This window comes from Polypterus senegalus, chromosome 4 (genome assembly GCF_016835505.1).
Source record: "Polypterus senegalus isolate Bchr_013 chromosome 4, ASM1683550v1, whole genome shotgun sequence".
Lineage (NCBI taxonomy): Eukaryota > Metazoa > Chordata > Cladistia > Polypteriformes > Polypteridae > Polypterus > Polypterus senegalus.
In genome coordinates, this window is record NC_053157.1 from 102,006,943 (window position 1) to 102,021,346 (window position 14,404).

General features: G+C 41.1%; 1 protein-coding gene across 4 annotated transcripts in view; it reads left to right on the forward strand.

The window, feature by feature from the left end:
• Positions 1-5,743: 5,743 nt before the first annotated feature.
• LOC120527556 (hematopoietic prostaglandin D synthase-like) overlaps positions 5,744-14,404 on the forward strand; it is a 36,967-nt gene continuing 28,306 nt past the window's right edge. For 3 of the 4 annotated variants that reach the window (XM_039751118.1, XM_039751117.1, XM_039751120.1), the window contains exons 1-2: positions 5,744-5,898; positions 14,313-14,358. In XM_039751118.1, the coding sequence (XP_039607052.1) occupies positions 14,317-14,358 (42 nt within the window). In that variant the 5' untranslated portion in view covers positions 5,744-5,898; positions 14,313-14,316. The remainder of the gene's footprint in view (positions 5,899-14,312; positions 14,359-14,404) is intronic. The other variant, XM_039751119.1, reaches the window with a different exon arrangement.

A 14,404-nucleotide genomic window follows, 5' to 3' on the forward strand; every position in this document is an offset into this window, starting at 1 on the left:
TTGGTCGGATGAGACCAGTTCAAATAGCGAATGGCTGAGGCAGCGTGTGCTTGATGCTGTATACCAATAATTCTCTTTCCAGTCAGCTGCTATAGATCTGTGATTCCACACTCAGTTACAGTGATATAAACACTGTGGTGGTGCAGTGTTGCAGTGAGAGTAATATGGAAAAAGATAATCCAATATGGCAACCCATAACGGGAGCAGCTGAAAGAAGAAGAAGAAGGTGCAGTGAGAGTAACAACGCTAAAGCAGCTATTGTATTTAGAACAGTTTGACCATTCTGTGGACCATTATATTGTTACAGGTTAATTACAATCAGATACATTAAACTAATAAGCAATATACAGTTAATTTCAGTGTATTTATAAAGCCACGTCAGGGATGTGGATCTGAAAAAGAAAGATAAACCACACAGGAATAGTAGCATTGCTTTGACGCTGGGTGCCGACAGTCTGGAAAAACAAGCGCAGAACTTGCGTACGACAGGGTATGAGCTAACGTGGAAATATGCGTGGCTTTACGGCAAGTTTAGGTTTTATACATTACGATTTTGAACATGGAAACCTTCTTAAGCAACATTTCTGTGCGATATTATAGTCATGGGGGACTTTAATTATCCAAATATTAACTGGGATAACCTTGCAGCTGGAGTTTTTAGAAGTAATCAGTGACTGTTTTTTAACACAGCATGTTAAAGCACCAACATGGGGTGAAGCCTGTCTGGATTTAGTATTTTGTAATAATCAGGATAGAATTGATGGTGTAGAGGTGACTGAACCACTAGGGTCAAGTGACTATAATATAATACAATTCTCAGTATTTTGTAAGAGTGCAAATGCAAAGAGTAAAATTGTTAAGTTGAACTTTGGTGAGGCAAATTTTGACCGGATGTGAAAAAGTCTAAGTAGGAAACACTGGTATAAGCTTTTAAGTGTGGAGACAGTCGAGGAGCAGTGGAACAGGTTTAAAAATGTTTTAAATGTAATGTAGGACAGATGCATACCTACATTTGGAATTAATAGAAAATTTAAAAAAAACTCCAGAGTGGATTAATAAAGATTTAAAAAAGAAGTTGAAAAGGAAAAAACTGCTTTATATGGCATATAAGACTAATGACTGCAAAGTGAATTGTAGAATGTACCAGAACATGAGAGCAACCGTTAAGAAGGATATCAGGGAGGCTAAAAGACAGTTGGAGAGGAATATAGCAGATAAGGCAAAAGAAGACCCTAAGATATTATATCAGTATTTCAGTAGTAAAAGAACAGTCAAGGAAGAGGTCAAATGCGTCAGGATTAGTAAAGGGGAATTAAAAGATACAGACAATGAAATAGCGGATACCCTAAACTTATATTTTTCTGAGGTGTTTACAAGGGTTTACAATTGAGCAAGTGGATAACCTCCCAGAGGTAAATGGGACTACTATGGAGGTACTGACGGATTTGGAAATTGTAGAGGGAGAAGAACTGCTCAGATTAAATAGGCTGAAATCAAACAAATAACCAGGACCACATAATATTTACCCTTGAGTTCTTAAGGAGGCTAGTGAGTACATATATAAATCCTTGACACATGTATTTAGGAAGTCACTGCACACTGGAGAGATTCCGAAGGACTGGAAAATGGCAAATATCCATCTATCCATTTTCCAACCCGCTGAATCCGAACAGAGGGTCACGGGGGTCTGCTGAAGCCAATCCCAGCCAACACAGGGCACAAAGCAGGAACCAATCCTGGGCAGTGTGCCAGCCCACCGCAGGATGCACAGAAACACACCCACACACCAAGCACACACTAGGGCCAATTTAGAATCGCCAATCCACCTAGCCTGCATGTCTTTGGACTGTGGGAGGAAACCAGAGCGCCCGGAGGAAACCCACGCAGACACAGGGAGAACAGGCAAATATCTTATTATATAAAAAGGGTGACAGGGCAGATCCAAGCAACTATTGGCCAGTAAGCCTAACATGCATCACAGGAAAATTAATGGAAGGAATTATTAAGGATAAGATTGAGCAACACCTGGCAAGGACAGGAGTTATTATGAACAGTCAGCATGGGTTCAGAAGAGGGGGGGTCGTGTTTTACTAACATACTGGAATTCTATGAGGAAGCAACAAAAGGATACGATCAAAGTGAAGCATATGATATTATTTATCTGGACTTTCAGAAAGCATTTGATAAGGTGCCATATGAGAGGTTCTGCATCAAATTAAAAGAAGTGGGAGTTCAGGGTGATGTTTTTAGATGGGTGAAGAATTGGGTCAGACACAGGAAGCAGAGGCTGATGGTGCGAGGAACCTCATCAGAACTGGCCGATGTTAAGAGTGGTGTTCCACAGGGGTCAGTGCTAGGGCCACTGCTATTTTTAATATATATATAAATGATTTAAATAGGAATACAAGTAACAAGTTGGTTAAGTTTACAGAAGATACCAAGATAGGTGGATTAGTAGATAATTTGAAATCCGTTATATTACAGAAAGACTTTGATAGCATACAGGCTTGGGCAGATTTGTGGCAGATGAAATTTAATGTCAGTAAATGTAAAGTATTACACATATGAAGTAAAAATGTTAGGTTTAAATACACAATGGGTGATTGGAAAATCGAGTTTACACCTTATGAGATGGATTTAGGAGGCATAGTGGACTCTAAGCTATCGACTTCCAGACAGTGTTCAGAAGCCAATAAGAAGGCTAACAGAATGTTAGGTTATATAGCACGATCTGTGGAGTACAAGTCCAAGGAGGTTATGCTCAACCTTTATAATGCACTGGTGAGGCCTCATCTTGAGTACTGTGTGCAGTTTTGGTCTCCAGGCTACAAAAAGGACATAGCAGCGCTAGAAAAGGTCCAGAGAAGAGCGACTAGGCTGATTCCAGGGCTACAGGGGTTGAATTATGAGGAAAGATTAAAAGAGCTGAGCCTTTACAGTTTAAGCAAAAGAAGATTAAGAGGTGACATGATTGAAGTGTTTAAAATTATGAAGGGAATTAGTACAGTGGATCGAGACTTGTATTTTAAAATGAGCTCATCAAGAACACGGGGACACAGTTGGAAACTTGTTAAGGGTAAATTTTGCACAAACATCAGGAAGTTTTTCTTTACACAAAGAACGATAGATACTTGGAATAAGCTACCAAGTAGTGTGGTAGACAGTAAGACTTTAGGGACTTTCAAAACTCAACTTGATGTTTTTTTGGAAAAAATAAGTGGATAGGACTGGTGAGCTTTGTTGGGCTGAATGGCCTGTTCTCGTCTAGAGTGTTCTAATGTGCTGTCCAGCATTCTGCTCCTCACATCACTCGTGTGATCAAGAAATCTTTGAGATCACGCCAATGCACAATCATATAGTCCATGAGGTGCCAGTTCTTTGATCGAGGATGCATTCATGTCATCTTGTGTTTGTTGGGGACTAGTTGGTATTCTACACTAAAGGATAAGAGATTGAGTCTATTGGCGTTCATGTTTCCATTTCCATGCTTCCCAATCACACTATTCCAAATGTCAAAACTCCTTCCAACTCGTGCGTTGAAGTCGCCAAGTAAAGTGATCTTGTCAGAAGCAGGAACATTCCAGACTGCTTTATCTAGGGTTAAAGAAGGTATCCCTTGCTTCCTCAGTTGAATCCATAGTAGGAGCATATGCATTAATAATTGTCATATGGGAACCTTTTAACTAGTGGAATGCGCAGGGTCATTAAGCCAACAGCTGGACTTCACTGATGCCAACAGGTGACTCTGGGATTTTCAGGAGGAGTTTATTCTTAATAGCAAGGCCAATTTCATGGATCCGCATCTGCGACTTTGGTCATACTTTCCAGAAGAAAGTATATCCGGCTGTGGTTTCAGTGATGGATTCTTCATCAGAGAGACGAATCTCACTGAGGGTACAGATGTCCACCTTGTAGGGTTGGAGCTCTGAAGCTATGAGGGCTGTTCTCCAAGATGGACGGTCAGTAGCGGACAAATCCATGAGTGTGTGGACATTTCAAAGAAGTTAGGACAAAATATTTTGTAGTTTTTATCTGCATGTAGAGGGGTGACTCACCAGGTATGGTCTCCTGGCCAAGTACAGATGGGGCAACCTTTATTTAGAACATTTATTGTTCCCTCCCTATCAGGAATAGACAGTGTTATTCTTGAAAAAGGCTGGCTAGTCATGTCAGCAGGACACAGACAAAGCACTTGTCCTAGATGTGCCTCTGAATGGCCATCACACCAACGCCGCCATACATGTGGGGTCCATACTAAGAACAAACACCATTACCCAATGGTAGTTCTTTTCATCTCTTGTCCATTGGTGTAGGACTTTGATAGAGGAGAAAGGATGAGGTAAGTAGATGGAAGGAAAAGCCTGTGCAAGGAGTTGTTGATATCAATGGTAGTGAGGATGCACAATCCTCAATCACACTGCTTCACTTCCTGTTGGAAACTCATGTGGCAAGCCAAGAGCAAGATGACAAGGTATGTCAGGAAGTTGCACCACTTTGGATGATCCTTGGTAGGATGTGGTGTGGATGGTTGAGTCAGTCTTAGTGACGACCTCATCTCTGACCTTGCCTACATGGGTGGCCCTACCAGGAGTACATGACTCTCAAAAGCATTGCTCAGGGGATCATTGATCACACAAACCACTCCACCACATTAAAGCGCTGACTCAATGTAGGGATATATGCTCATGCACAGAAGAAATTATATTACAAAAGTTTTTATTTATTTAGTTTGTTAATTGACACTTGCATATGTTACTGTATATGATTATCAGATGTTATGTATGAATGTTTGTGTTTATATGTGTATGTTTGAGTAAGAATGGTCCCTGTGATAATCTTGCCCAGGCCTGTTTTCATCCTTTTGCCGTCCTGGTGGGATAGCTTCTGGTCTCCAACACCCCAGAAATGGATTGGGAAGGTTCTTTACAGAACTTATCTACTGAACTTAGTCCAATGAGATCTCCAACGCATTCACAGCCCTGACACCTGAATGTTATGCCTTGAGTATATTTTCTAACTTGTTTAAATTGCTGCTCTTCAGTTAATTTCATTTATATAAAAGTTCCCACCTGAAAGAAGGAGCAAATATAAAACAGACTGTATATTACATATTATTAATTATTTTATGCTTAGTACAGAGCAGTATGGAGGTGCACTGGGGTTCAGAAGTTGGCCCAGTAAGAGTGGGAGTGTTCTCTGCAACAAACTGATGTTCTGTTTCTGTTTCTCACTCAATGATTGCATGAAACTCAACCCTGTGACCTAGAACTGGTCTAAGCAAGTTAGAAAATGGATGAATGACTAGGGAAGTTGATATTGTGAGGAATAATAAGTAATAACTTAAACATTGCAGACAAGCAAAACAAATTAAATCAGATATATATCTGAGTGTCTTTAATTCATCATCAAATATCAGTCATCCGTCTGTTTTGTTTTTTTTAATTGGCTTGATTCAATATCAGTTATTATGCTTTAATTTTATGAAGCATCTTACTTGGCAAAAACAATTGTAAAAGTTATACATGACACTACAATTTGCATGGACTTAACAATTTAAACACAACCCATTAAATAATTTGCTGTTTGTTACAAAGGCAGAAATATTTTGTGTTAAATCCACCTTTTGAGCTACAAGAACCACCTTCAAAGATAACAAAAAAGATTTCGCAGCAGATCACACTGACTGGGTAAGTCTGACGCTGACAAAGCATGTAAATGTTTACCACACTGGGCAAAAGATAACAGCTTGCACAACAGCACAGGTCCCGTTCTACTGACAGTATAAGGGCTGGGAATGTACTAAATTATCATTGTCACAAACACTCATTTACACTTGGAATTTGACTATATAAGGAAGAAGAAGCAACTTTAAGAGGACACACTGACAAACTACAATCGGTAAGGAATAGCTCTTACTTATTTTAAAGCTTTTTCTCTTAGTTTAATTAACTTAAATGATTGGAGCTTAACATAGTAAATTGTTCAGAACTAAAATATATGTAGCCACAAATATATCTCTCAACATTTTCTGGACAAAATTCTAAATTTTAATGTTATGGTGAGTCAATTCAGATTCAAGTCAAGAACCAAAACTGAACATGGTGCATGTTCATTCTCTGACATTCTTAAACACCCACCCACAGTAGCTCATACAGAGCCAACTTAGACTAGTTACTAAGCCTGCATACAACTGGTATTTGGAAGAATAATCTGAGAAGGTAGAGGACAAATCCACATAGACATGGGAAGAATGTGCAAAATGAACAAAGCTGGTGTTTGCTGTATAAAATACAATAAATTAACATCATTATAGTGTGCAAAATATTCTGGCAATCTGTATACCTCATTAGTTTTCCAATGTTGTACTCTGGTAATGCAAAATATACAATTAGTTATATTGACTGCTATCACTTAGGATATTAATATTCTAAATAGGCTTGTATACTTATGAGGAGCATCATGCTGAACATACATTTTTCATGACACATCAGTGGTGTAGCTAGTTTGCTGAAGGCCCCTGTGCAGCGCCCTGAGCTGGGTCCCTCCTGTCTAGCATAACTGTTAGTAATTTATTTACAACTGGATTCTAGGGGCTGGCTGGGCAGTGGTGTCTGTGACTGTAACACGATCAGATCACACGCTGATGACAAACAAACTGGCTTTCCAAATGGAATTTGTAATAACCTTTTTAATCGCTTTACTAAAGCAGGTGTAAGTTAGCAAAAATAAAGTCAATTGTGGGAATGGAAAGTGGGAGGTGTGGGTAGTGGTAGTAGTAGTAGTACATAAATATATGTACGACTAGGGAGCTGCACCCCCAGCTTGTTTTACTCACCAACACCTTTACCCCCCACTTGCTTCACTCGCCAACCCCTAAACCCCCTTCCCTGCCCCACCCTCACTACACACCGTTGTAGCCAGCTGCAGGCTTGCTGCTGCTGCAGTGCCGCGTGATCTGCATCTCATGTGCCACCTTGAACGTTTGCCTATACAGCAGCTGTCCTTTTGTCTCACTGCCTTGTCTCTCTTCTCCCCCCGACATCCTTAAACACTATTTGATCTCTTTTCACTGTTACATTATTTCAGCGAGTATATTTACCGTTTTTTTTGCACTAATGTGATCTTTACTATCATTTTTTTGTGATTTTCGAATTTTACTACTTTCATTATCTATAACCTTCTCTGCATGTGTATTGCGCCAACATTTTTGAATTCTGTATGATGTTCTAATTTGTCTCTTTCTGGCCCTGAATTTTTAAGAGAGAAAAGCATTCCAACAACTGAGAGTTGGTCTTGTTTGAAAATGGTTGTAAGTAGGGTGTGTCTTGACCATCTCACGGGACGTGAAAGTGTCTCTCTGCCTCTCTTCTAAAGATCTCTCTTCAAAAAAAAGAAAAAAAGTTTTGTCTCGTCCCAAGATTTTTTTTTTTTATAATAAAGAGATGTGGAACTGCTTACTTTTCCAAGACAAGTTTGTGAAGGAAGATGATTAAAATGTAACGTAAACTAGAAAGCAGAAACTGTTCTGTTCTATAAAATAAAGCCATTTTAATTAGTAACACATTAAAACAACACTGGCTGACAGAAAAATACTACACAATCAAAACTGTTTTACACAAGTTCTGAGAAAATGGACATCGTAAAGTGAGGGGTCAATAGTTCCAAGGAATTCGCTTGTCGGTAGGAAATTGCTTGGTCAATGATTTTAGCAGAGAGCATCTGATCTGAAGCCATTGTATCGCTATTTCCAGACTTGGTACAGTTGCAATCAATTCACTCACTGCACTGTCTGCATAACTTTCTTGCGACCGTTATGATGATTCACCAGCATTAGCATTCTCAATTAATACTGCTGGCCATTGTTCTGTTTTGAGAAAGGTAGAAATCTTGGTAAACTTAGCGTTTATCCATTCCTGTTGCAGGCGTACCTTACGTTTAGCAGCACCACTCTTAATGTTTGCCGGATCTGCTGCTACTGGCCAACATAGCATCGTATGGTGAAAGTATAAAAAGCGTCGAATTGTTCAATTATTCAGCGTCTGCCGACTAACAGGGACCATAACTTCACAGAATTGCAATGATTTACCGTTTACGAGTTCGAATTTCAAAAACTGTTGACATCAAATCAAAGTACAAAAGTATCAATTATTTACGGTAATAATGTATTTACACTATTCATGTAATGACCTTCAAAATTTCTTCCATTCACATCCACTATGACACGCCAACGATTGCCAAATTTGAAAATGTGCACTTCTCTGTAAGGCAGACTAAGATGTTTTGTGCCTCTGATTAGGCATCGAGTCTACGAACTCCCGAAGTCTAAATTCATGTAAACAGTAGGCCTGCCAAATATATCATATCATCATGGATCAGATTGGACTGGCCTGGTGATGGTGAAAACATGCAAATAAAACTGTGAATTATTAAGGCAATGAACTGTGCAAGTGGTTTAAGTTATTACATTTTTTTTAAAATCTATACAGCCCCAAGTGGGCACCCCAAGCTCATAGGCCCTTGTGCTTTGTACAATCTACACAATCCATTGTAACGCTGCAGTGACACATCCTTTATGTTCTCCTGTGCACGAGAGTAAAAGTCGCCAACTGACTTGTCAATCTTCACGATATGGTCATTTTCAGTAATGACTGGGAATCTCAATCTCAATCTGCTTGACAGTTTATGGCTAGCGGGGTTCATGGCCAACCCTAAGAAGTGCAAGCTAGGTACAGTAATCTCTCACTATATGGCACTTCGACTTTCGCGGATTTTATATGTAAGCATATTAGAAAATTAGAACATTAGAACAATCTAGATGAGAACAGGCCATTCAGCCCAACAAAGCTTGCCAGTCCTATCCACTTGTTTCCTCAAAGAAAACATCAAGTCGAGTTTTGAAAGTCCCTAACGTCTTACTGTCTACCACACTACTTGGTAGCTTATTCCAAGTGTCTATCGTTCTTTGTGTAAAGAAAAACTTCCTAATGTTTGTGCGAAATTTACCCTTAACAAGTTTCCAACTGTGTCCCCATGTTCTTGATGAGCTCATTTTAAAATACAAGTCTCAATCCACTGTACTAATTCCCTTCATAATTTTAAACACTTCAATCATGCCACCTCTTAATCTTCTTTTGTTTAAACTGTAAAGGCTTCAGCTCTTTTAATCTTTCCTCATAATTCAACCCCTGTAGTCCTGGAATCAGCCTAGTCGCTCTTCTCTGGACCTTTTCTAGTGCTGCTATGTCCTTTTTGTAGCCTGGAGACCAAAACTGCACACAGTACTCAAGATGAGGCCTCACCAGTGCATTATAAAGGTTGAGCATAACCTCCTTGGACTTGTACTCCACAGATCGTGCTATATAACCTAACATTCTGTTAGCCTTCTTAATGGCTTCTGAACACTGTTGGGAAGTTGATAGCTTGGAGTCCACTATGACTCCTGTGGTCAGGTGGACGAGAGGAGGGCTTGTGCCTCCTCCACACCGCGAGGGGGCGTCCGTCCTGGTTTTGTTGGGAGCCACGGGTCGAGGGCATGGAAGCCCTATCCTGTAGGGGCCCGTGGTTACCGCCAGGCGGCGCCCCGATGCCGGTTTTTCCCATGCAGTCGCCGGCCGGAGCTGGAGCCCGGCCGGGACGCCTTGGAGGACGTGAGGAGGGCTTGTGCCTCCTCCACACCGCGAGGGGGCGTCCGTCCTGGTTCTGTTGGGGACCACGGGTCAAGGGCGTGGAAGCCCAGCCCTGTAGGGGCCTGTGGTCACCGCCAGGCGGCGCTCCGATGCCGGTTTTTCCCATGCAGTCGCCGCCGGAGCTGGAGCCCGGCCGGGACGCCTTGGAGGACGTGAGGAGGGCTTGTGCCTCCTCCACACCGCGAGGGGGTGTCCGTCCTGGTTCTGTTGGGGACCACGGGTCAAGGGCGTGGAAGCCCAGCCCTGTAGGGGCCTGTGGTCACCGCCAGGCGGCGCTCCGATGCCGGTTTACCCCGTACGGTCCGCGGCTGGGGCTGGAGCCCGGCCGGGACGCCTTGGAGGACAAGAGGAGGGCAAGTGCCTCCTCCAGACGGAGTGGGGGCGTCCGTCCTGGTTAGGCAGGGGGCCTCGGGTACAGGGCATGGAAGCCCAGCCCTGCAGGGACCCGTGGCCACAGCCAGGCGGCGCCCCAGTGCCTAATTATCCCGGGAGCCCGGCACTTCCGCCACACCAGGAAGTGCCGGGGGGAAGACTTTATGTGGCGCCCGGAGAGCTGCCAGGAAGGCAGCCGACACTTCCGCCACGCTGGGGCGTGGCCAAGGAACAGATGGCGGAAGCACCTGGGGCTCATCCGGGGCATTATTTAAGGGGCCGCCTCCCTCCAGTCAGGTGGTGGAAGTCGGGAGGAAGTGGACTGAGCGGAAGTCGGGTGGAAGAGGACGGAGCTAGCGGGAGGACTGGAGGCGGCCAGAGAAAAGAGAGAAAGAGGCATTGTAAGGCCTGAGGACTGAAAGAGGCATTGTAAGGCCTGGAATTGATAAAACGGTGCAAGAGGCACTGGGGAGTTGAGCACGGGACTGCTTGTAAAATAGTGTAAATAAATAAGTGTGTGGTGAAATAACGATGTCTGTCTGCCTGTGTCCGGGGTCAAGTTCACACTCCTAAATCCTTCTCATAAGGTGTACTCTCGATTTTCTGACCGCCCATTGTGTATTCAAACCTAATATTTTTACTTCCTATGTGTAATACTTTACATTTACTGACATTTAAATTTCATTTGCCACAAATCTGCCCAAGCCTGTATGCTATCCAAGTCCTTCTGTAATGATATAACGGATTCCAAATTATCTGCTAATCCACCTATCTTGGTATCATCTGCAAACTTAACCAGCTTGTTACTTATATTCCTATCTAAATCATTTATATATATTAAAAATAGCAGTGGCCCTAGCACTGACCCCTGTGGAACACCACTCTTAACATCAGCCAGTTCTGATGAGGTTCCTCGCACCATCACCCTCTGCTTCCTGTGTCTGAGCCAATTCTGCACCCATCTAAAAACATCACCCTGAACTCCCACTTCTTTTAACTTGATGCCCAACCTCTCATGTGGCACCTTATCAAATGCTTTCTGAAAGTCCAGATAAATAATATCATAAGCTCCACTTTGATCGTATCCTTTTGTTGCCTCCTCATAGAATTCCAACATGTTAGTAAAACACGACCTCCCTCTTCTGAACCCATGCTGACTGTTCAGAATAACTCCTGTCCTTGCCATGTGTTGCTCAATCTTATCCTTAATAATTCCTTCCATTAATTTTCCTGTGATGCTTGTTAAGCTTACTGGCCTATAGTTGCTTGGATCTGCCCTGTCACCCTTTTTATATAATGGGATGATATTTGCCATTTTCCAGTCCTTTGGAATCTCCAGTGCACAGTGACTTCCTAAAAATATGTGTCAAGGGTTTATATATGTACTCACTAGCCTCCTTAAGAACACGAGGATAAATATTATCTGGGCCTGGTGATTTGTTTGATTTCATCTTATTTAATCTGAGCAGCACTTCTCCCTCTACAATTTCCAAATCCCTCAGTACCTCCTTAGTAGTTGCGTTTACCTCTGGGAGGTTATCCACTTGCTCACTTGTAAACACCTCAGAAAAATGTAAGTTTAGGGCATCTGCTATTTCATTGTCTGTATCTTTTAATTCCCTTTACTATTCCTGATGAACTTGACCTCCTCCTTAACTGTTCTTTTACTACTAAAATACTGAAAGAATCTCTTGGGGTCTTCTTTCGCCTTATCTGCTATATTCCTCTCCAACGTCTTTTAGCCTCTCTGATATCCTTCTTAATGGTTGCCCTCATTTTCTCATACGCACTACGGTTCTCTTTGCAGTCATTAGTCTTATATGCCTTATACAGCAGTTTTTTCCTTTGCAACTTCTTTTTAAATCTTTATTAATCCATCGTGGAGTTTTTTTTAGTTTCCTATTACTTCCAAATTTAGGTATGTATCTGTCCTGCATTACATGTAAAACATTTTTAAACCTGTTCCACTGCTCCTCGACTGTCTCCACATTTAAAAGCTTATCCCAGTCTATCCTACTTAGACTTTGTCGCATCTGCTCAAAATTAGCCCTACCAAAGTTCAACTTAACAATTTTAGTCTTTGCATCTGTACTCTTACAAAATACTGAGAATTGTATTACATTATGGTCACTTGACCCTACTGGTTCAATCACCTCTACACCCTCAATTCTATCCTGATTATTACAGAATACTAAATCCAGACAGGCTTCACCCCTTGTTGGTGCTTTAACATGCTGTGTTAAAAAACAGTCGCTGATTATTTCTAAAAACTCCTGCTCTTGTGCTCCTCCATCTGCAAGGTTATCCCAGTTAATATTTGGATAATTAAATATCTAAATACATAACGCAGATTTTTCGCTGCTTCGTGGGTTTCTGCGGACAATAGGTCTTTTTACTTCTGGTACATGCTTCCTCAGTTGGTTTCATACAAGGGACACTATTGGCAGAAGGCTGAGAAGCTACCCAATCAGAGCACGCAGTTAAGTTCTTGTATGCTGATTGGCTTAGCAACAGAGCACTGAATTCGATTCCTCTACATTAACCAGGAAGTCTTGTCTTGCTCATTCGGCATTAACGTGTTTCGCTGTGTAAAAAGTTAACTTTTGTGTTTATCTTTGTGCATAGTCAAGCCCTTCATTATGGCTAAAAAACGATCTGCTCCTGCTTCAGGGGCAGTGCCCAGGCTCCAACAGAAGATGCTAACGACTGCCGAAAAGGTAAAAGTTTTGGATATGTTGAAGGAAGGGAACAGCTACACCACTGTAGGACGCCATTACGGCATCAATGAGTCCACGATTCTTTTTATTTATAAAGGAGGAAAAGAATATAAGATCTACAGCCACAATTTCCTTTAACCAGGGCGCAAAACGAGTCATAAGTGGACGTAATAATGCGGTAGTCCGGATGGAATTTGCTTTAGGGATTTGGATTGAAGACTACCAGAAGAAGAACAACAGCGGTGCTACCCAGCTGCCTGAAGAGGCTCCTTTAAAAGAGCTGTAACACTGCATAATAAAAGCAAGTTATCAGCAATATACTAATAACCCAATTGTGTTTCACTCACTCAGAATATGGAACCAATGTAGAAAGCATTTTATGATGGAGAAGCTTTTATCTGTTGCACCTCTGCAAGAAAACCACCTCTTTCAACCCTCATAAACATACGCAGTTTTTAATATCTGGAAAAAATTTGGAATTAACTTGCTTAGAGATCTTTATATAGACAATGTCTTTGCATCCTATGAAAAATTACATTCCAAATTTAACATTCCAGCTACACATTTCTTTCACTATCTTCAAATCAGGAACTTTGTTAAACAGAACCTTCCAGATTTTCCTCATCTTGCACCCTCAACCATGCTGGAAAAATTATTGCTCAATTTCAAGGAGTTAGACTCCATCTCTAAAATATATAAAATCCTTTTACAATCCCTCCCTTTCAAAGATCCAAGAGTACACTGGGAAAAAGATCTCTCAATTAATATATCAGAAAAGGAGTGGAAAGTAGCAATGCAGAGAATTCACTCAAGCTCCATATGCGCAAAGCATACAATTATACAACTCAAAATTATATATCGAGCACATCTGTCTCGACTAAAACTCTCCAAAATGTTTCCAGGACATGATCCAACCTGCGAATGTTGCAACCAAGCCCCAGCCTCACTAGGTCACATGTTCTGGGCCTGCTCCAAATTAACATTATTCTGGACAAAAATTTTTAATTACCTCTCAGACAGTCTTGGACTCACAATCCCTCCTAACCCATTAACAGCTGTGTTTGGGGTTCTTCCAGAGGGGCTTAAAGTGGAGAAGGACAAACAAATTGTGATTGCATTTACTACACTGTTGGCACGCAGACTTATTCTGATAAACTGGAAGAACCCAAACTCTCCTCTTTTAAGTCAGTGGGAAACTGATGTGTTATATTATTTGAAATTGGAAATAATCAAATACTCAGTTAGAGGATCTGTACAGACGTTTTTCAAAACATGGCAGGATCTAATCAGTAATATTTTAAAATAAGTTCATAAAGCACAGAGAATTTTTTTTTTTTTTTTAAAATTAGGTATGTTTACAAGCCTTAAATTTAACGTTATTTGGCTTGCTCTCTCTCAGGGGTGGGGATCGATCTGTTCTTAACTCAATTTTTCTTTTTGTAAAATTTTGATTGCTTTGTATGGATTGTAATAAAATTAATAAAAATAAAAAAAAAAAAAAAAAAAAGAGCTGTAACACTTTCCTTTTGTTGTGCAGTAAAATGAAACTCATCGTTATCGGACAAGTTGTCATGTCATTGTTGGTGAGTAACCATAATTAATTTTCTACGTACATGTACTAAACGTACG